This window comes from Moschus berezovskii, chromosome 2, assembly GCF_049115385.1.
Source record: "Moschus berezovskii isolate FMDL1 chromosome 2, NW_MosBer_1.0, whole genome shotgun sequence".
Classification (NCBI taxonomy): Eukaryota; Metazoa; Chordata; class Mammalia; order Artiodactyla; family Moschidae; genus Moschus; species Moschus berezovskii.
The window spans coordinates 10,530,363-10,552,246 of NC_142461.1; the positions used below are offsets into that span (position 1 = coordinate 10,530,363).

At 58.1% G+C, this 21,884-nt stretch overlaps 1 protein-coding gene across 3 annotated transcripts in view; it reads right to left on the reverse strand.

The window, feature by feature from the left end:
• Positions 1-835: 835 nt before the first annotated feature.
• AHDC1 (AT-hook DNA binding motif containing 1) overlaps positions 836-21,884 on the reverse strand; it is a 66,348-nt gene continuing 45,299 nt past the window's right edge. For 2 of the 3 annotated variants that reach the window (XM_055397159.2, XM_055397158.2), the window contains exons 4-7: positions 18,197-18,308; positions 18,027-18,064; positions 12,715-17,625; positions 836-2,934 (exon numbers count right to left, since the gene is read on the reverse strand). In XM_055397159.2, the coding sequence (XP_055253134.1) occupies positions 12,758-17,551 (4,794 nt within the window). In that variant the 5' untranslated portion in view covers positions 17,552-17,625; positions 18,027-18,064; positions 18,197-18,308 and the 3' untranslated portion in view covers positions 836-2,934; positions 12,715-12,757. Of the gene's footprint in view, positions 2,935-12,714; positions 17,629-18,026; positions 18,065-18,196; positions 18,309-21,884 lie in introns of all 3 variants that reach the window. The other variant, XM_055397160.2, reaches the window with a different exon arrangement.

A 21,884-nucleotide genomic window follows, 5' to 3' on the forward strand; every position in this document is an offset into this window, starting at 1 on the left:
CTTCTGAGCAGGGTCTCTGCTCCCCTTCCTTCAGAAGCCCGAGGGGCCCAAGGGCCAGGAGAACCTTCCATCCCAAGGGCTGTGCCCTTGGCCCTGGCAGCTCTCCCGAGTCTGCTCTCCAAATACACCTCGAGCCCTGCCCCCCTCAGCCCGGACTAAGCCACAGACCCTAGACTGAGACTCTCCCCTGCCTGAGCTCCAGGAGCCTCCTTTTCACCTTTCAAGGAGCCCCCGCCCTCCTCACCCAGCCTCCCGCTCATTCCGGAAACCACAAGGCCTTCTCCGGGTTCCATCCCTCTCTGGGTGCCCCTCTCTTTTCAGTGAAGCCTCACCCCTCCTACAGAGCCCTCTTCGAGTTACAGAGCCCCCTTGCTGGGCTATAATTACCTCCCTCAACTCCCATTTCCTTCCTGGGTCACCCCTCCCCACCCCACCCCAATTCCTGGGCACACCACCCTCTGTGTCCTTTTCCTCTCTCTCTGAGCCCCAACAATGCCTTCCACCGAATAATCCTCTGTTACCCCCTTCGCCCATGGCACCCCCACCCACCCCCGGCCCTCAGCCCCCCTCACCGGGGCCCCACCCTCTACCCAGCCTGCCCCACCTGGACAGCCTCCCTAGGTCTCCTCTGCTTCCTCAGCAGCCGAAGAAGGTACTCATTTTCTCCCTGCAGGCGACTCTTGGGGCTGAAAACAAACATCTCAAGGCCTCCCCCGCTGGTCCCTTTGAGGCCACCCACCCCTTCCAACCAGCCTCCCCCCACCCCGCCCCCAGCCCTGAGGTGACTTCGTGGAAGCCCTCTTTCCTCCCCAAACAGACAAGTGTCTACTCCACCTGGATCTAGCCACATGCGGCTTCCATCCCCAGGCTCTTTCCTCCTTTGGGAACTCCTTGGGTTCTTCTGCCTTGCACCCCGGTCTCAGCCTCCAGGAAACCCTCTCCAGGTCTTACCACCCCTGCCAGTCCCACCCCACTGCAGCCTGATGCCTGGGCCCTCACTGTGCAGGAGGGTGAGTCTTGGGACTGCAAAGGAGGGAGGCTTGGTGGGAGAAAGAACCTTCACATCCACCACAAAGACAGGTTTTAGGGGGCTGTTATTTGCCTCTGTCTGAACCCTCCGGAGTCTTCTTTCAGATAGGGATGCCCAGAAGTTGGGGGGTTTATCTTCTCTCAGATCAAGGGTTCCTCTGACTCTCCCAATGCCTGGGCCATGCTGGTTGGGTGGGGAAGGGGGCAGGTGGTATGGAGCTGTCGATTGGGGGTCACCTTGAGCCTCAGCAGGGAGGGACACAGAGCCGAGCTTTAACAGAAACTGGGGCTATGGGAAAAGCTGCCTGCTCAGGACCAGGCAGCCCAATGTGGGCATTATTTGGTCAAGGGCAGCCAAGAGCTTGTCAAGGTCAGGGGGTGGGACACAGTTCGCCCTGCCAGGTCCACCAGAAATAGGCTCAGGATTAGGAGTTTTCTTTTTCCAAAGTTTACAGAAGCTGGGAGGAAATCCAGACCTGGCATTTGAGGTTCAGGGTGGAAAGACAGGGGAAGGCAGAAATATTGGGGTCACTGGCCTGTTCAAACCCTGCAGTTTGCCTAGGCAGGTGAAGGTGTGTTGGGGCAAAAAAGTGTGGAAGGGGGGCTGCTGGAGACAAAGAAGACCCAGGTCCTGGGGTAAACAGGGGATACTCCAGTCCTTGTGGGGAAAAGGGGTGAACCACAAGGGTTCTTGCCCTTAGGATGGATTGAGTATCTCAAAGACAAGTATCCTGAATCAGAATATAACTGTGGGGCCCAAAGGCTGGGGGAACACAGGACAAATGAAAGGGCTGGAGTCAGAGACCCCGGGCTGAGGACAGAGTGAGGGGGCCGAGAAGCAGGGGGCGACCCAAGACCTGATTTATAATGGGCGTTCCTCAGGGAGAGGAAGCCCAGGACTTGGGGGAGAACAGGGGTCTCAGAATCAGGGGAGACCCAGGACCTAAAGTAAAATGAAGCTCTAAAAAGCAGACTCCTTGGACCTGGGACAGAATGCATCAGGGCCTAGGAAACTTTGGGGCTAAGACTGAGGAGCCCAGAGGCAGGGGAGACCCAGGGCCTGGTGTGCAAAGAGAGGGGCCCAGATGCAAAAGTGACACTCATCTCAGGCAGAAGGAAGAACTCTGAGGGAGGGATCGTGGCGGAGATATTTCAAGTTCTCCGGGGACCCGGTGGATGGTGATGACCTCCAGTTGTCACCCCTTCCATTCTGTCCACCCTCATTCATCCCCTTTCACAAGACACGAAGTTGTTTTTTTTTTTTTTTTTGCTTTTTTTCATTTCTTTTTAATACAAACTTGGATCTTTGGGTGTGTCCTGCCAACAGAAAACAACAACAACAACAGAAGAGAAAACCCAAAAGAGTGAAAAATAAGAAAGAACGAAAGAAAAAAAAAAAAGCTCCCGCAAGAGGTTCTTCTCCCTCCCCCCAACCATGCGAATTTGCACACCACGGGACCACAGCAGGTTTACAGAATGCAATATACAATCCACGATTTATAATAAAACAGTATATACAATAAATAGGATATTGTTCATTTTTGTCAAACGACCTGTAGATAAATTTCTCAGTGCATACTTGCAGGGGCTCTGGACACCGTGAGGCCCCGCTCGCAACCTCTTGCACACGCGCGCTCTCTCTCTCTCTCTCTTTTTTTTGTCTTTTTCTAAAACTGTGTTTTGTTTTTTTAAGTTTTGTACATTTTTAAAAAGTATTTACAATTGCTGGTTTTGTGCAGAAAGGGCTCACCTTCGGCTTCTGCGTGGAGGAGATGGGCAGGGAGGAGTGGGAGCAGGGGACAGGGCTGCAGGGGGTGCGGGGGGGGGAGCAGCGGGAGGCAGAGGGGCAGGCAGAGGAGGGCGATGTGGACACTGGGAGGGGTCTTGGCGTTGGTTTTCTGAAAGCTGCAAAGAAACACAAGAGAAGAGGCAGAAGTCAGTGGCAGGGACAGACCCTGAGCTCCAAGAACAGGGAGTCTAAAAGCAGGACCCCTCACCCACTTCACCCAGAAGTGAACTGCCTTGTTCCTCCTCCCAGAAAATTCCAAATGGCCCCGCTCATGAAACTCTGGCCTGCTTCTGGCCTGCTCTGAGCTCAATTTCCCCACTGGTAAAATAGGTGTGTGGCCAAGGGCCACATCACTGAGGAATAAAGGATGTGCTGGATAAGAAGGTGGAGTTTCAGGCAGAGCAACCTGTTCAGAACTTGAGTTCCTGAGTCAGACACAGCTGAGCTCAAATGTTAGCACCTCCATTTCATAGCTCTATGACCTTGGGCAAGTCAGTGGATCTCTGTGGGCCTCAGTTTACTCACCTGTAAAAAGGGGATAACAGAACTATCCTGTGTATTTGCTGGGAAGATTCAGTGGTTTGAGGCAGATTAGGCCTGGTCCATAAATGCATCATAAGTGATACTAATTAGCACGAGTCATTATCCTCTTGGGGCTTGGGCCAGCTAGGTTCTCCAAGTCTCAATTTCCTAATGTAACAGTAAGTTTAGTAATTCCTCCTACTGAGGCTGTTCTGAGGAATGACATAATGGGAAGACAAGGCCCTAGCACAGCACAGGTGTGAACTGTGGCTTTAATTTCTTCCAAATCCAACCTTCTCCCTGTTCCCTACCACTGCCATTCTGTTCCTTACAGAGGTGAGGTGATGAGGAAGTCTGTCGGAATAAAGGAAAAAAGAAGACAACACAATAGCATCTGTGGTGTCTGCAGCCCCTGCCTTCCGGAAGCTCAGAAACTCCCCCAGTCCCTACAATCATCAGACACTAGAGATATGAAGTCACCCACTTCCCTAGATGGTCCTAATCATGTTTGCAGGGCTCTGGGGACCTGATTTCCTATCCAGACCCCAAGCTCTGCTGGGGTGAGCAAGAAGATATCCAGTGGGAAAGAGGTCTCAAGACCTCTAGTTACTATCCTGGCTCTTTTGGGGCTCCATCGTCTCAGAGCCCTAAAATTCACATCTCCTATACTTGGTGAGTGGCCATGCCACTGAAATTAACGGGCAGGCATGGGAGATGCTAGAACCACCTCCTGAGACTCCTCAGGGAGCCATCCCCCCTCCCCCGCCCCCCCTCCCAGTAGAACCAGCGGCCAGAAAGCCTTTCCTCTCTTGTCCTTTCTTGGCTTCCCTTTCCAATGGGGCTGCATTTAAATTCTGCTCAGCCCCGACTGCTGTCTGCTGGGCAGTCAGCCCCGGGGAAGACTTTTGTCCTGAGGCTGGACTTGCCAGGACTCCCCTCAAAGGGCCAGGGGAGCCAGGTGGACCCCTGGGAGGTGGAACAGAATCCCATCCTGGTGCATCAGCCCAGGTGGCTTGCAGAGGCGTGAGTGGGAGGGCAGGAGCTGTATCTTTGTTAGGCTGTCAGGTCTCCTGCTGGTGAGAGGAGGATGGGAAATTAGCCGTAGGGGTAAGAGGTGTGCTTGTTAGGGTGACAGCTATATCACAACTGAGGTGGTGGGGACCTGGGGGGCAGTTGGGGGTGGGTGCCAGTTCTCCAGTTAGGGGAGTGATAAACGGGGGGCACAGGTTCTGCTGGAGGTTTGGGGGCATCTATCCGTAAGACAGCTTTACTGCAGTTGAACAACAGCTGCCAAGCTAAGGAATGGCCGTTGGGGTGACAGATATGGTGTATTGGGGTGACAAGTGAGGGGGAGATTCAGGACGAGCAGCTCCAAACCACTTAACAAGCAAACTACCGAACCCCAGCCTCCCCTGCTTTCCCTAAGGGCCCCAGGGCAGGCTGGGAGCCTCTGCACAAATCCCTGTCGCCCCCGCCCCTCTCCAGCCCTTAGCCACTGCCAGTGACCCTCTCCAAGCCAGGTCTCCATGGTGATCTCAGCCCAGCAGGCAGCTCCTGCCAGAACCATTCCCGTGGTGCCGGCGGCCAGGCAGCAGGGAGGCTTTCTCACCCTCTGCTAAGCCACCGCTGTCTCACCTTCCTCCTCCCACCACCCTCCCCAGCTTTCATGACTTGGCCAGAATCTGGGGGATGGTGGGGGGTGGGGGATGGGGAGAGAATCAAAACCAGAGGCCCCTGAGCCAGGAAGGCAGAGTGCTGTGGCCATGTAGAACCCTGACCTCATTAGGTGCGACTCGCCCCAGCCCAGAAGCAATGCTGCTGGGCCACGCGGCCCAGTGCTGGGCACTGGGGACAAAACAGAGAGGAAGACGGATCTGGTTCCTGCTCAGGAGGGGCTCACAGAGCAGAGAAGGAAGCAAAGCAGACCCCCAAACCAGGGGATCACAAGGCAGGGAGATGGGGGCATGGCAAGAGAAGCCCTGAGGGGCTCAGGGAACACACCTCACCCAGCTTTGGTGGAAGAGACCGACTCTTCCAACTCACTGCTGAGCAGGGCGCCCAGCACACGCTGGGGTCAATGGCATATAGGGGCTGAATGACAGAGCTGTGACCGGTCCACATCCGATGGGGGAGTCAAGGTCCAGCTCAGGTCTTGCACACCTCCAGACGCCTCCTCACACCACCCTGTTACCATAGCTACTGGGGCACTTGTCATTCCCTTCCAAGCTCCTCCTGGGCATCCCTGATGCCAGCATGCAGCTAGCGCCCCAGGACACCGGCCGTTGTTCATGAGACTTAACCTTTTAGTACCTCCATAATGAAGGGCTGCAGAGCTATATTCCACGGAGCCTAGTGCTCCAGCAGTTTTACCTGGTCTGTGGGGCCAGGTCTCTCAGTGGCCTCTGCCTGTCAGTGGGGGCTGACACTGGGGGCACCAAGGGAGAGCTGAGTTGAGCAGGAATTTAAAATGCTGAAGACCACGGATAAACCAGGTTGTCCAAAGAGAGCTGCTCTCCCCGGCAAAAGGAGCACACGTTTGTGCATTCATTCAAGCAAACCAGCTGAGAGGGAGCCTAAGATATAGCCCCACCTTCGAGTTTCGACCCTCCAGAAAGGGGGGTCTCAACATCAAATACGACAGTGGAACAGAAGGCAAAGACTGCGTGAGAATTTGAGAGACTGATTTGCTGTGTGACCTCGGTCAAGTCCTTGCCTTCTCTGGGCTTCAGTTTCTATGCAAAATAAGGGGGCTGAACAGGAAATGGGGGAAGGTCTTTAGGCACTGAGATAACAACGTGCCAAAGTCAAGGGGTCGGAGACAAACCACAGCTGCCCAAAGGTGATCCATCCCTTGAGGTTTTCCAGGCAAAGTCAGGCCTGCGAGTCCCTTAAATGTGGAGAGGATACTGCTAACCCGGGACCCAGAGCACACCTGGCAGACGGGGATACTCTCAGGTAGGCGGGACCCAGACAGACATCTATGAGGGATAAAGCTTCCAACTGGGGGGTGGGTAGGCTGTGGTGTGCCTCTCCCTGCTCCAGAGTTTTTCAAAATCCACCCACCAGTGACCAGAGGCATTCCTCAAACTCCAGTTCCCAGTCTTTCCCTTTTGAGGGACCCTCCCTTGCTTCCCCCCACTACTTGGCACACAGAGGGATGCTAGTGAGACCAAGCGGAGTTTACACCCATAGCTGCTCACCCAGCTTGTGTGACCCTGTATCTCTCACCTCTCGGAGCCTCACACTCCTTACCTGTCCTGGGAGGAGGCTATACAAGTCCCCCAACACCCATTTCTCTCTTTCCAATGGGAAATGCCTGTGTCAGGACAGGTATCACCCACAGGTAATGTGTTGGGCATGAAATTGAATGGAAGCTGAGAAGTGGCAAGAACATGGACCTGGGTAATCCCAAGGGTCCTTTCTGGCTCTTCGTTTCTATGATTTCCTGCCTGCGTGGCTGGGCGAGTCCCTCTTCCTCTCTATAAACTTGGAGGGGGTGGACTTGGAGAACTCCAGGAGCCCAGTTAGCCATGAGAGTTGGAACTGGTTCATTTACACACCCCACCCTTGCTCCATCCTTGGGAGCGTTATCTGGTAACAGCTGGGTTGAAAGAAACCAGCTCGTGTCCGTTCCCCAATGCCTAACCTGTTCTCTCACAGTTCTCCCTGGTCTACATGCCCTTCTTTGACTCAAGGGCGGAAAAAGAAACCCTGACCCCTGAAATGTCCCAGGCACGATGAGACACGGAGGGGACAGTGCACAGAAATGAGTAACCCGCCTAAAGGAGCTGATGGCGCAGTGGGGAAGTCATTCCCAGGAAGAGCTGTCACAGCTGCATAAAGAGCTCCAGATTAACTGCGCCTGAGAAGGATCCTGGAACGCTTCTTGGAGGAGGCGGTGTCTGAGTGAAAGATAGGACCTGACAGGTGGGAGATGGATGGTGGCAAGGAAAGGGCGACCCAGGCCTGGGAATGGCCAACGCAAAGGCGCAGGCACACTGGGGACGGGCCTGGAAAGCTCTCTTCAGACCCCACAGTCTAGGGCTGGGAAGGGAGGCTGTGGGAGCAGGAAATCGGGGCTGAAGAAGCAGCCTTGAATGCCTAGAACACCAGGATAGGAGGCTGAAGGGCTGAGGATGCAATCAGAAAGTGTTACGCAATGAAGCCACAAGAGCAGATACGTCTGAATCAATTCATGCAGTATTCGGGAGTGGGGAGCTGTCCAGACAGAGCATCCCACAAAGCTGAAGGATATCTGGCAGCCACAACAGGGGTATGGGCTCTGGGGGTGGGGAGTGGGAGGGCAGATATTGGGGCAGAGACCTGCCAGGTGCTGACTGGGCTGAGCCAAGGTTTTAGCTTCTGAAGCCTCAAGTTTGTTCAAGACCCATTTTGCTGCCCCGCCCCTCCCCGAAGCTCTTTCTGCCAGTCCTGCCCCTGGTTCAAGAGGGTGGTCTCTGATATGTCTGGTGGGAGCATCTCAGTTCCCCCCTTGGTGAGTGGTGCCCACACGGATGCTTGTAATGAACACCCGCTTAAAGTAGCTGCAAACTCCCTGAGGGCAGGACACTGCTCATCTTGTTCAGTGGCTCCTTTAGTACCGCATGCAACGCCTGGCCCAGGCCAGGTGGCTCATTTGTGTGGGCTGAACCCAGAATTAACCTACTTTCTCCTGCCCTCCGGCATCAACGGAGGGCACTATGGTAGCCAAAGTTAGATGACAAAGTGACAAGGAAATCTTTTTTTTCAGATGATCTGGACTGAGACAGAGAACTGTGTGGATAACTATGTGGAGAGAGTTTCCAGCCGACCTGGATCACGCAGCAGTCTGGGTCCTGTTGCCCATCCGCTGGGGTGGGACCTGTGACTCATGTTGGCTCTGGACTCCCCCAGGGAGGACTCAGCCCCACTGTTAAGGCATGTAACCAGGTGGCATTTCACAGTTTCCCAAATCCAAAGGCCCCAAACCTACACTAGAATACAAGTTCCTTCCCAGGAGGGAAGCGGGGAGAGCAGGTGAAGGAGGGCTGGTTACAAGAGTCCCGAGCTTGGAGAAAAGGGTCAGAGGTGTGTGGCTCATGCAGACTGCGAGGAAGCATGTTATTCACTCTTCTACCGACCACTGATTCCTGCGTGCCAGGGACTGGGCTAAGTGCTTCACGGGTAATCTCATCTAATTCTCACAAGAGACGCAGTGAGGTGACATGACTCACCGGGTCACATGGCTGGGAAGGGATGCAATCGGGCTCTGCACAGAGGCCTGTCTGCACCCACAGGCCTGCTCCCAGCCACCACCCTCCAGCCTCCCTGGGTTCTTCCGGGTCTGCAGGGATGCGGGGAGATGGGAGAGGAGGGGTCTGAGAGGGCATGTTCACGGAGAGATTACATTTTCAGGAAATAAGGGCTCAGAACAAGAAGGCCTGGCCTGAAAATGGCTGCAGGAGAGGCGAGAGATAGGCCAGGAGACAGGACAGCACCAGACAGTGGGGAGAGGAGCCCGGGCAAGCCTGCCTGACCCCTGAGGTGTGGGCCTCTTGCTCAGGGCCAGAGGCAAGATCAGGTGACCTCTTGAGGTTTCAAGACAGGGAGAGACAAAGCCCAGAGCGGCCAGGGCCTGGCCCAGGTCCGGGCATGCCTGCTGACCCTGACTGGCTGGTGGCCTTGGAAGCTGCTTCCTGCCCCAGCTGGTATAACCTTGGAGGACCTGTGACATTTCTCTTGGCCTCAGGTCCAGACCCAAGAGGGAATGGGGAGAGGGGGATTCGAGATCCCTGAACACCTTGGAGGTGCCCTTCCCACCCTCGCAGCCTGTCCCCAGGGTCTAGAAGGGGCTGATCTTCAGCTGTGAGGGCCCAAGGCGGAGCCAGTCTGTCTGGCTCTGCGTTCCATCTAAGGGACTAGAGAAGATGTTTGCCGGCCCAGGCGCCCCCCGCCCCCCTCCCTCTCTGTCAGCTCAGCTCCCAGACAGTCAGGTCCCACATTCCCCACTCTGGTTCCTCCCAGCTTTCTTCTTCTAACTCACATCGGGATGTGACCTGCCCCTGCCCGCAGTTTCCTCTGCCTGGAATCGCCCTTCCCCCAGTCTCTTGTGCGTCCACATCTTGCCTATCCTTCAAGGTTGAGTTCAGATGCAGCTTCTTTCACAGAACCTCAAAATCCGTTTAAAATGTCAGACCCAGACAGAGCTGTGGGGAGCATCCAACTACTCCGTCATCTTGCGGGTGGGGGATCAGGGGCGTGGGGGACCAGCAAGGCAGGGTATCCAGGATCCGTGAGGGCGGGGTGCTGGGTTCAAACCCCAACTCTGCTGTTTCCTACCCGTGGATTCCCTGGGAAAGCTTCGGAGCTGCACCTGCATTCCGAGAGATTTGAATCGCTGATGGAAGAGGCAAGTACCCCGACCCCTCAGGTTGCTGTGAAGGGCCAGTGAGGCTGTGTTGTACAAACGGCCCAGCAGGAATACATGTCCCTTTTCTTACCAAAGGGACAGAGAGGTGACTTCGGGGCCGTGGCCCACCTTCCTGGTGCACGAGGTTTGCTTTTCCCTACCATCTCACACCCAGACGCTTGAGGCTCTTTGTGGGCTTGGGTTAGCTTCCACGGGCCCTCGAGGACAGGGGCCGCGCATGGCATCGGGACAAGCATCGGCGGGTAGGTGGGGGTGATGCTCAAGGTGCGAGGTTGAGCTCAGTGACAGCTCCTGCACCGGCCCTGCTGGTGAATGAGTGTGTCACTGTCCTCGTTTAAGCCCTCTGTCGATAGTGACACTCCCTCTGTTCACAAGCACCACTCCCTCTGTTAGCTCTTCTTCCTCACCATTCTCCTTCCCTGCTCCTCCAACACTTCCTCACTCCCCACAATGCTTTTAATCAGTCCTTGGCACTGGAGCGGGGCTCGCCCAAGATGAGGGCGTATGTGCCATCTTGGATGAAGAAGGGGGTACAGCCTTTCCTCCATCACGGTCCAAGCCAGCACCATTGCTCGCCTGAGCTACCGCAGCTGGTCTCCCTCCTTCAACACCTGCCTGCTCCGCCACCGCCCGCGATACCCCAGCTCAGAACCCTTCAGTGGTTTCCATTTGTCTTGGAACAAACTTCAAACTCCTTCCAATGGCTGCATGATCTGGCCCTGCCTCCTCACCCGTCATTAGTGTTACTGTCTTCCCATCAGGTCAACAAAGCTGAGCTGCTTTTGGCCTCCAGGCTTTACCCACTGCCGTTCCCTCTGCCCCAAATGCTCTGCCCCCATCTCCATCTAGCTGATGCCCCTCATCTTTCAGACATCAGCCTCAGCACCGGGCCAGCTGGCTGCAGACCTTTACGGCCTCCTACCTTTTCTTCTCTTGCATGGTCCTTCCTGTGGCCATAATTACCAAATGCTTTGTATTCTTCTGTTTCCTGTCTTTCCCCCTAAACTGGAAGACCCCTGAGGACCAAGGGCTCACTGTGGTGTTCCCTGTTGTGTCCCCAACGCCTGGCAGGCAGTGGGGGTTGGACAGATGTCTCTGGAACGACTGAGTGCCTTGGTCTGAGGACTAGTGCTGTCAACTCCCAGCTCTGAGTGGGGAGCAGGCCAGAATGTGGGGCTGGATGGCGTCCCAGTTCCTCCTGCGTTCAGGCTTTGCTGGGTGGTTCCATTATGTGTCTCACTGAGCCGTGACCTGCCCAAACACCCAGCCCCCACATCGGTTTATTTTCCCACCCAGAGCCCGCGAGGAAAGGTTTTCAGATTATTTCACATTTTCTGGATTATCCACAAGACATCTTCCCTCCAGTGAGAAGGATCAAGAGTTTGACATTTTAAACCCTAAGCAGCTTCTCCCTGGCCTGCTTCAGATCTGTGGCTCTGCTGCTTGCAATGAGGTGCATGGGGAATGGAAGGTCATTTTAATCTTGGTTTGGCTTCATTAGGAGGAAAAATATGCTGCCCCCAAGAAAGTCTGGTCCATTTTCTATGCCATGCAGAGTTTCAAGAACCCAAGAGATTACCAAAGTCAATTTCCTTGAACAGATGGGGAAACAGAGGTTGGGGGGATGGGGAGGAGGAGGGGCAAAAGCTTGGTTAAGCGCACGTTGCAAGTTGGCCGATTGAGGAATGGTCTTTCCCCAGGGCTCCTGACTCCCACACGCTGCCCTTTGCCATCTCCATGCACGAAGGGAGCCGAGGTCAGGCGGAGAGGGGGTAATAAGTTTCCACTGACATGACTTCAGGACCCTGAGTCACCTTGGCCTTGAATGGCCTTCCCCGAGCAGGGATGGGGCTTTCCAGAAGCCCTGCCATTCCTTCTCCAGGAACAGACATTCCCAAGAGGCTGCAGCAGTCGCAGAGGTGTGGGGCGGGGTGAGAGGCTCAGACAGACCCCCCAGCCCACTCCATCACTACGCACCATGTCCAGGTCAATTCTGCGACAGGTCTGTTCCAAGAGGGGGAAATGAAGGGCCACTAATGGCTGCATTTCTGGAGCAGGCTGTTCATCAAGAAAATGATTCCTTCAACTCTGTCCCCTTAGACCATTTTGGGGGCATCTCCCCCGCTTTTATTTTCCTTTTCTTGAACACAAAATCTTAAAGAATACTGAAGGAGGTGACAGCACCTGATAAAACATTATCGAAATACCTAACAATACTTAACTGAATTCCTAAGGAATGAATTTGGTTTCAGGAAAGAGCCTGGGACTTTTTAGGTAGGAAATATCCTACCTGGGGACAGACCCACTGGTTGGAGGTTCCCAGACAGTGAAATCCCAATACCCCCATGGAATAATAGCCTTTGGGGTACCCTGTGAGGCCAGAAAAGGACATCCTAGCCACACCCTCAGCCTGGCCTTTGTCAGACTGCATCGTGAATTAAATGAAGTTCCCAGGGTGACAAGGAAGCCGGCAGGATCAGTATCCTGGATGGGCCTTCGTGGGTAATTATCCAACCTGCTTCTTCCTTCATCTGTCTCATACAGAGTGATGCAAACACCCTCCCTTACAACAGGTCAAGTGATGAGTGTGTGCTGGGACTCAGGTGGTCCCTGCTCAGGATTGAGCATGGCTAAGGGGCACAGACACCTGATGAACCAAACCAGATGGCCCCATCCAGTCTACGGTCCTCCGGCCATTTAAAAAACGGGACCCCTGAATGTCTAAGCCCCATGCTGGCTTCCTCACCAAGCACTCACCTCCTCCCTAAGACTGTTCCCAACAGCTAACGCCAGACTCCCTGAATCCCAACTCCCTGTTCTGTTGTCGGGTCCCCAATCTTGCCCTCAAGTCCTTCTGGCTCGTAGCTATCCTTTTGCCCCCTGCCCAAGCTCTAATGTCTTCATGCTTCCCCAGCCCCAGCCCCCAGGCTTCCTCTGCCCACTGCACCCACATCCTCAGACTCACCCAGGAACAAAACCTCGAGGTCCAGTCGGCACTTCAGTTGGCACTACAGGGAGGTGACGGTGAATGTGTCCTCAGGGTGAGGTTCCGCCATGGGCCCCAGGAAGCCGCTCTTGGGGCCCCCACCCAGGCCGGGATGCGCCTGCGGCATAAAGCCTGGATACCTGTAGGCGGTATCCTGCAGGGGCAGCAGCGAGTCCCTCGGCACGGGGGACAGGGTCAAGTCACTAAGAAGTGGGCAGCCATAGCCAGCAGCGGCTGCAGCAGGGCCACGGGGTGGGCCGGGCGGCCGGGCCATCTCCAGCGGCTCCTTGTCGGCCTTGGGTGTGGCCGGTGGGCTAGCCAGGTGTGGGGCACTGAGGCATGCAGCCTCCGTCCTGCCCAGGAAGTCAGCTAGCAGCCCGGAACCCACCTTGCCTTCGTAGGGTGGGCTGCGGGCAGCTGAGCCTGGCGGGTACCAATACGCCGTACCCTTGCAGCTGGGGGAGTCATAGTGAGGCTGGCCCAGTGGCAGGTCCCGGCAGCTCAGGTGGGCCTGGGCTGCAGCCGCGTGGCCCAGGCTGGCCCCCTGGAGCCCATGCTTGAGGGGCTCACAGGCAGCCAGCTTTGTGGGCGGCGGCCGCAGCTCTTCCTTGAAGCCCAGGGTGGGTGAGCAGGTAGGCGAGTATGCCTTCTGCAAGCCTGCGTCAAACACCGTGGGCGGGTGGGCCAGCGGCGGGAAATGCTTGCCATCCAGCTCAGGGGCACCCAGGCTAGGCGAGTCGCAGTGGAAGCCTTGGCCAAAAGTGCCGTCGGACGGCGTGGATGGGTTCATGGAATAGGGTCCCATGAAGTCACAGGGGTCTCGCTCGCCCACGCTGAAGGCCCTCGATTGGGAGGGCAGCGGGGACATGCTGCTGTCCCCGCTGTAGTAGTCCAGGCCGAGATCCGGGCTGTCCTGGAACAGGGGGTTGACGGGCTGCGGCTTAGGAATGAACTTGGCTTTGGCCGCTGCCCCGCCCCGCTCCTTCTTGGCCGAGCAGGCACCACCACCCCGGCCACCCCGAGGCTGCCGGGGCCCAGTGCTCCGTTTGGATGGGTAGCCTGAGGCAGTGGCCGAGGCGGACGATGGGAAGCCCAGATGCGAGGCCTCGAACAGGTCCACCTTCTTCCGCCGTCCACGGCCCGGCTTGGAGCTGCTCTGGAAGAGGACGCTCTGGTTCCAGTTGTAACCGGGGGCGGACGAGGCCTCATTCCAGTCCATCATCAGTTTCTCCAGGCTAGACAGGCTCGACTGGCCCTCGCTGCTAGAGGCCTCGCTGTTGGCACGCCGGAAACCGCCACCAACTGGCTGATTGAACTGGGTGCTGTCAGAGGAGGACTCGGAGAAGGTCTCAGACACGGCCGTCTGCTGCTTCACCTTCTGTGGGGTGTAGTTGGAGATGTCCAGGATCACGTTGGGCTCGCTGACGTGGCAGTCGAAGCCGGGATTGTAGAGCTGACTGAAGGCCTCCGAGGCCCAGTCCAGGCCTCCGTAGCCCTGCCGGAAAGGCCACTGAGAAGCCCCCGCAAACTGTCGACAGTTCTCAGGCGAGGGCTGGAAGGACGAGGATGATGAGGAGGCGGCAGAGGTGGCAGAGGCCGTGGTGCCTTTGGGCACCATGTAGCCGCCGGGCGAGACTGTGCTGGCCCGGCTGTCACAGCGCAGAGGTGTGGGGGCTGAACCAGAGAAGGGGGCCCCCTCAGAGCTGTTGAAGAAGGAGGCCTTGCTTGGTGGCAGGCAGGGGCCACCAGTGGGCGGTGGGGCGTAGCCAGCGCTGTGGGCGCTGCTGGGTGAGGCAGGTAGGCTGTTGCCACTGCCATACGCAAAGCTGCAGTCCTTGCTGTTAGCGCAGTCCTGGCCCGTGAAGGGCTTAGCTGGGGCAAATACACTTTGTCCAGCCCCATAGCCGCCGTACTGTGGGGGGTAGGTGTTGGTGGGCGGGTGGGTGGTAGGTGAGCGGGCCACGGCGGAAGGCGGGGGCGCCAGCTTGGGGAAGGTCTCTGCAGCCCGGCAGTCTGAAGTGGCCGGGGTGAGCCCATAGCTCGCTGCCCGTCCGGGTGGGAAAGTCTGGCGAGCAGGCAGCACCGGCTGGAAGGAGGGCTCAGCCCCAGCCCCGCTGCTGCCCACGGCCACTGGGCTGGCCTTGGCTCCCCTGCTGGGGAAGGTGGCCAGGCCCCGCTGGGCAGGCAGGGCGCTGGTGGGGGGCCCTGCGTAGGTGCCTGATGCCTTCCGGGACTCCGGCCGAGAGGCCGAGAGAGCAAAGTCCAAGAGGTCGGAGGAGTCGTCAGAATCCAGTAGGGAGCGGAAATAGCCGGTGAAAAGGTTTTGGCGCTCCTGGCTGAGCTCGGCCTGGCCTGCGGGCGCAGTCGCGCTATAGTAGCTGCCACGGCCTGAAGCCCCGCTCTCTAGCCCAGTGGAGGCAAAGGCCCGGGCCTCGGTCCCCTGGAACCCACAGTTTCGGCCAGCCTGCCCGCCTGGGTGCCCGTGGTGAGGGGCCCAGCCGCCACCCTTGTCCCCGGCCCACTCAGTGCCCGCCTCCCCAAAGCCGGGGCCGCTGGGCACCTGCTCTGGGAACAGAGTCCCGTTCTTCCGGGACCGCCTCTTGCGTTTGGGCTTCCCAGTCACGGCGTCCACCTCCCCCCGGCCTCGTTTGCGCGGGTGCCCCAGCTCAGTGAGGCCGGGGCCCCCGACCCCCGCGGCTGCCACGGCCACCACCTTCTTCTTTTTGCCGATGCCCTCAAAGAAGTCACTGAAGGAGCACCGGGCGGCCTTGGCTGCATGGCCCCCTCCCCGGCCACCGAAGCCACCCGCTTTGCCACCTCGCCGGCGGAAGCCCTGCACGCGATGCAGGAAGTGGGAGATGCTCTGGGTGTCAGGCGCCTGGTGCACGGACTCGGGTTCACTGGGCGTCCAGCAGCGGGGTGGGGAGCACCGCCCGGCGCACTGGCTCTGGCGGTTGAGGAAGGCCAGCTTGGCGAGGACATCTGAGTACTCGGCCTTGCTGTCGTTGGCGTCTGCCGCGTAGGACGGCTGGGGGGAAGCCAGTTTCTGCTTCCGCCGCCGGCGCTTCTTCACCTCCGGCATGGCCATGGTGGCCGCCGCCACGGTGGCCGCCTCGGCTGTCACCACCACTGGTTCCTTGGGCTTGCCGGGGCCCAGCAGCAGGTTCTTGGGAGGGCGGCCGCGCTTCCGCTTGAGAATGATGGGCATCTCGCCGGGTGGGAAGACCACCACCACGTTGCGACCGTTGTTCTTCATCTTCAGCAGTGGGGTGGGCTCTGCGGACACGCGCAAGCCCAGCTCCTTGCCCTCCACACTCAGGCTGCTGCTCAGAGACGACACCTTGTACGTGGTCTTGTTCCGTCGCCCCAGGGACACGGGGATCTTGGCCATCTTCACCACCATGCGCCGGACACCCCGGCACTTGCCTTTGCGGGGAGGGACCACAGGGGTCTGGGAGGCTTCGGGCTCCAGCTCCCGGACGGGGACTGGCCCAGGCAGGGCAGGAGGCGGTGGAGGCGGCGGCGGGGGCGGCTCGGCTAGGGCGGCGGCCAGCCCGGTGGGCATAGGCAGGGGCAGCAGGCGGCCCTCAGGGCCTGCATCTGCCTTGCGTCCCCGTCCAGCTTTCCGTCGGCGACACAGGATCTTTGGCCTATCGGTGCGCCGCAAGGCGTATTTGGGGTGACCCTCAGGCCCCGGAGGGCCATGGGGTGAGCACAAGTCCAGGCGCAAGGGCTCGGCCAGTGGGCAGGGTCCCAGGGGCTGCTGGGGCTCCAGGCGGCGGCCGGGGACGTCAAGCAACTTGGGCAGGGGGTCAAGTGCTTGTGGGTCAAGCAGCTGCGACTCCAGGGAGTCGGGCAGGGTGTCCAGAGCCTGTAGCGCCAGGCTTGGTAACCCCAGAGGATCAGCCAGGGGTTGCAGGGGCGGCAGCTCCAAAGCTTCCCCAAGTGGCTCTAGAGCCTGCGGGTCCAAGAAGCGGGGTTGGGGGTCCAAGAGCTGAGGCTCGGGCTCAGGCGACGGTGGCTCGAGGGCCTGGGCCTCCAGCAGCTGGGCCTCGGGGCAAGTGAGGGAGGCCAGCTCACTAAGGATGTCAGCGTCAGCGAGTTCTGAGTAATCGGGCCCATCGGGCTCAGGCTCCGGTGGCAGACCGGTGGCCGCGGCCGTGGCTCCGGGACTGTGGCCTTGGCCGGGCTGGGGGCTGTCCCGAGGCTCAGGCTCAGGCTCGTACAGGGGGTGGCTGGGCCTCTCGGACTTGGCGTGGGGGGTGGCCCGCTCCTCCGGGCTGCGGATGCTGTTGGCCAGGCTGGGCGAGGAGAAGAAGCTGTACTGCAGGTCCCCAGGGGGTGGGGCGGGGGGGCGGCTGAGCCGAAGACCACCACAGTCCAGGTGCACGCCGCTGTGCTGCAGGTCCTGGGAGAGCCGGGTCAGGTCCTTCATGATGTCGATCAGCTGGACCACTGGACGCAGGGTCGCCCGCCCGTTGTCCCAGAGCCTTCGGGAGCTGCTGCTGCTGTCTCCCACGGGTGTGGGGCAGCGGGCCTGGGAGACAGGACGGGCCGCCCTTGGGGGCAGTGGGTCGTCCCCCTTGGCAAGGACTGGTGGGCGCCGGGTGCTGGGGTCCCGGCGTGGGGGTGGGCGCGGGTTCTCGGAGAAGGTGTGGGCGAAGGCCTTGTCGGGTGGGCTGGCAGGGGGCCGGGCGGGAAGCAAGGGCCGGGGGGTGGGGGGGCCGCCGGGGTAGTACTTGGGCTCCCGGAGGTAGTCAGGAGAGCTGCACACGGCACTGGAAGTCACCACCAGGCCCTGGGGCTTCACACGCATCCTGACCTTGTCCTCCGAGGGCCGCCGGGCGGGGCCGGGACTGACATGAGGGTGCGAGAAGCCGGGACCAGGACCTGCTGGGTGGGACAGGCAGCAGGTCCCTCGTTGAACATCCAAGCCCCCATCAGCTTCACATATCCCCCGTGGCCCCCTGCACCCCTCTCCTGAGTCCCCTCCCGAAGCCCAATCCCTCTGGTGACCCTCAGCATTTCCTAAGCCACCACGTGCACCATGAACCCCCATGGGCCCCAGTTCCACTTCCTGATAGCGCACCCACTTTTGTCTAGATCCGGGCTAAGGACTGGGGGAGAATAATTCACCTGCTTTTGAGAGGGACGCTCATGAACGGGGAGGAGCAACCACTCCAGATCAAATTTAAGGAGGAGGCCAGGCCCGTCCAAGGGCCTGGAGGTCCTGTCAAGGACATGGCCTCTTCCTTCTTGCCCCATCCCCCAGGCGAACCCTGGTCACTCACCCTCGGCTCTGCCGCCTGGGCTGTCACACTGGAGATCTCTGTGGGCAACAAGACAGACAAGAGGCCATCTCAGTGGTCTGGGAAGCATAGCCCAACCACTGCCCACCTGCCCAGGGGCCCAGTCTCCCCCCTCCACCCCAAGCCCCAGCTCCCCAGGAACTCTGGCTGACCTGGAAGAGAGAGGGCCCCCGTGCCTGGGGGCTCTGCCAGTCGCTGGCTGTCAGCTGGGGGTGTTGTGAAGCAACTTTGGCCTGAGCCCAGGCCTCGGGGCGTGCACAGCGCCTGGAAAGGACCATCGCAGCTCAGGTTTAGTGAGCACCTACTGGGCACCAGGCACTGGGCGGGAAGCTGTCCAGGCATCGTTTCATTTAATTCTTCCTATCAATCCTGTGAGGTAGGGGCTATTAATAACCCCATTTTGCAGATGAGGAAACGGAGGCTCAGAGATGAAGTAACATTCATTCATTCACGTACTCATTATTTGTGATGTGTCTACTGCACACAAACACGGCTAAGACAATCGTAAGTGTTGTAATTATCGTGGGATAAGAGCAGCAGAGAAAAACTGAGGAGCGCCTGAGATTCAACCATCATACCAGGAGTCAACAACAATAAAACTTCACGCCCTGGGGACACTTTCTCTGTTGCCAAACATTGGACTAAGTGCGTTATACGCATTATTTTATCTAACCACCCCCCTCCCCCGCAAACCTGAAATCAATACGATTATCACCCCCACTTTTACAGTCAAGGAAACCATCTGTTGGAAGGCGGTAAGCATCATGAAGGCAAGGATTTCCGTCCTGCTGTCAAGTGCATCCCCCCACACCACGGACCATAAATGTGCTTCAAAAAATATCTACTGGACAAACGAATGAGGCACACAGAACCATCAGCCTTTCTCCATAAGGCTCTCTCATTCTCCTCCAGACCCCAAAGTGGGACCCAGGTAGGATGTGGAAGGAGGCAGGGAGATTAAGAACGTGCAAAGGGACATTCTCTGCTCCCCTGCCACCTCTAGCCTCAGCTCAGCCCTGCCACGTACTTTCAGAGCCCCCTGTATTTCACCGTCACAGTATTTATCGGGACTGCAGTCAATTACTTGTGTGACTGGCTGTTCAGTATGTCTTCTCCCGGAGTGTGGGCTCTCAGGGGCAAGGACCGAGTCTGTCTTGTCTACTGTTGTATCCCCTGGCCCCAGGGCCTGGGCTTTGGATGCTACGTAAACATTTACTGAGCAACTCTCTGAGCTGGTCGGGCTGAGTTGGGATTTAGATCCAGGCAGGTCTGACTCCCAAAGGAGCCCGGGGACTCAGAGCCCTGGCTGATCCCCAGGAGCTGGTCTGGGGGAGCAGGAAGCTGAATGGGTCCTGATCACTGGGAGGATCACCTTGTACTAAGAGAGCAGAGCTGACCTGGGGACAGGGAGGTGTGGGCGGGGCCACACGTCCACTCCCCTCTTGTGGGCAGCAACATGCCATCTACAAAGCTCCTCCACATATATGACCCACTGCATCTTCAGTGAACCAGGGAGACACGGATTATTACCTCCATGTTACAGAGGAAGCAGGTTCAGAGTAGTTGTATAACTTGCCTGAAGTCACATAGCTGCTAAGCGGCAAGATTTCTAATTCTGTCAAGTCCAAAGCCTCCCTCCACTCCCAGCTCCTGCAATGCTCCTCCGGCCACTCCTAAAAGTGCTTCTTCTAGAGCTGCGGTCTAAATTAAGGCTGGGAGGAACCTTAACATCACCTAACCCTTGGGCTTCCAAACCCTGGGCATGGGGAGCTGTGTAACCTTCCAGATACCCAGACCCTAGTCCAGGGAGTCTGACTCACAAATCTGAAGGAACATGTGGGAATCTGGTGGATTTTTGGTTTTTTTTTTTTTGGCTGCACTGTGCAGCCTGTGGGATCTTGGTTCCCTAACCAGGGATCGAACCTGTGCTCTCTGTGGTGGAAGCATGGAGTCTTAACCACTGGACCACCCTGGAGAAGGGGAAGGCTACCAACTCCAGTATTCTGGCCTGGAGAATTCCATGGACTACGTCCACAGGGCTGCAAAGAGTCAAGACAGGACTGAGTGACTTTCATTTCACTTCACCAGGGAAGTCCCTGGGAATCTGCATTTTTAATCGGCTCCTCCCAGTGGGTACACTGTTCCAGTGTCACCCCGTGCCCCTCCCATTTTTCAGACAAGGAAACCAAGACCGGAAGAGGGAAACAGACTTTGCCCAAGACCACAAGATAGCATGGGGAGGGGGGCCCCAGTGTGTTGCTCATCCAAGCAGAACACCCCCGTGTCTCTTTAGGTCCCAGGCCGCAGCTGTTCCTCACTGTCCCATTTACTAGATCACGCCGGGTTCTGTTCTCTCTCATGCCCGCCTGCAGACTGTGGTTGGGCACCTTCTAGACCAGGCCCTCTCTGCTTCAAGAACCTCACCGCCGCTCTTGCGGGAAGAACTGTGAGTAAGACACTCACGAAGGAGGGAAGGGGCTCAGACTCTGGAATCTCCAGGTCCTATTTCCAACAGCACGGCTGACCCGTGGCTCCCGCTGCCCTCTTGGAGATGCCTACCACAAGCCACCACCCCTGTCTCGCTGAGGGTGGGGCTCACCAACCCTCCCTACTCTGGAGACCTCCCACTGGGGGCCTGAGGGTGTGACCTTGGCAGAAGAGACAAACCGCCTCTCCAGCGGCTGCTTCTGTTCCACCCACCCGTGAAGACCTCTGGGCGCGCCGTCTTGCCAGACCTCCTGACTGTCCACGGCCTCCAGGATCTGAGGGAAGCAACTGGCTCCCCTCCCCACCACACCCGGGCAGACGTTTTCTTGGACCCCCTCCCAAGGGTACCACCTATCCCCACGTCTGTGAACAAAGTCGCAAAGGTTCCTCTGTCCGTCGTCTGTCTGCTTCTGGGTCAGTGTGTCTTGAGCCTGCCTGTGGGGACACCCGCCGGCTGGGAGGGGGGCTGGGGGCCCCAACCTGCTGCGCACAGTGCCGGGAAGGGCCAGCCCACATCCTTGAGTCCCCAACCCCACCCTCCCCCCGCTGCGGCTCTGACCACCCCACCCCTTCCCCAGCCAGCCTCCCCCTCCCCCACCCACAGCCTCCCCAGGGGAGCTGGGCTGCCAGCCCCAGCTCTCACTTCCGGCCTCATGACCCTCTCTCCAGCCTCCTCCCCACCCCCACCCCCCCACCCCGCACACACCATTTCCCTCCCAGCCCGGACTGAAGGCCCAGGGATGTCCTCAAATGGAAAACTCGGCCTCAAAGGGGGCTATCACTGCTGCGGTGAAACCTCCCCCCAATCATCTCCCTTCAGGGGGGGATGTTTATTTCCCAGGATCTGCCCCCTCTCAGGAACTATGCATCACCCCCCTCCAAATTCCTTCTCTTTAGCCCCCTCCCACCCACCCCCGAAGATGTCCTTCCAACCTGACTCCAGACCAGAATCGTTACCCAAAAAATAACAATGATGAAAATACTAACGGGCAGCTGTCACTTATTTGGCATGTAAACGGAGGCTCAGAGAGGTTAAGAAAAGCCCTTAAGGACAAACAGCCATGACAGGGAAGAGTGTCTGCACTTGGGTTTGCTGAGCTCCTCTGAACCAAACTTCTCCACTGTCCAGAGAGTCAGCCCCCTCCCCTGCAGTTTCCTTGAACTGTCCTGGTTCCAACGACCAGTTCCAATTTTTTGACTTCTAAATCTACCCCCTCCCCTCAGCTTCTTCACCCCTCCCACCTAGGTCATTCAATGCACTACCCTCCCTCGCCACTAGGTGTCCCCTTAGAGCCACTGATGCCCCCAAGGGGAGCAAGCCCCGCCCCACCCCCTGGAATCATCAGGGCCAAC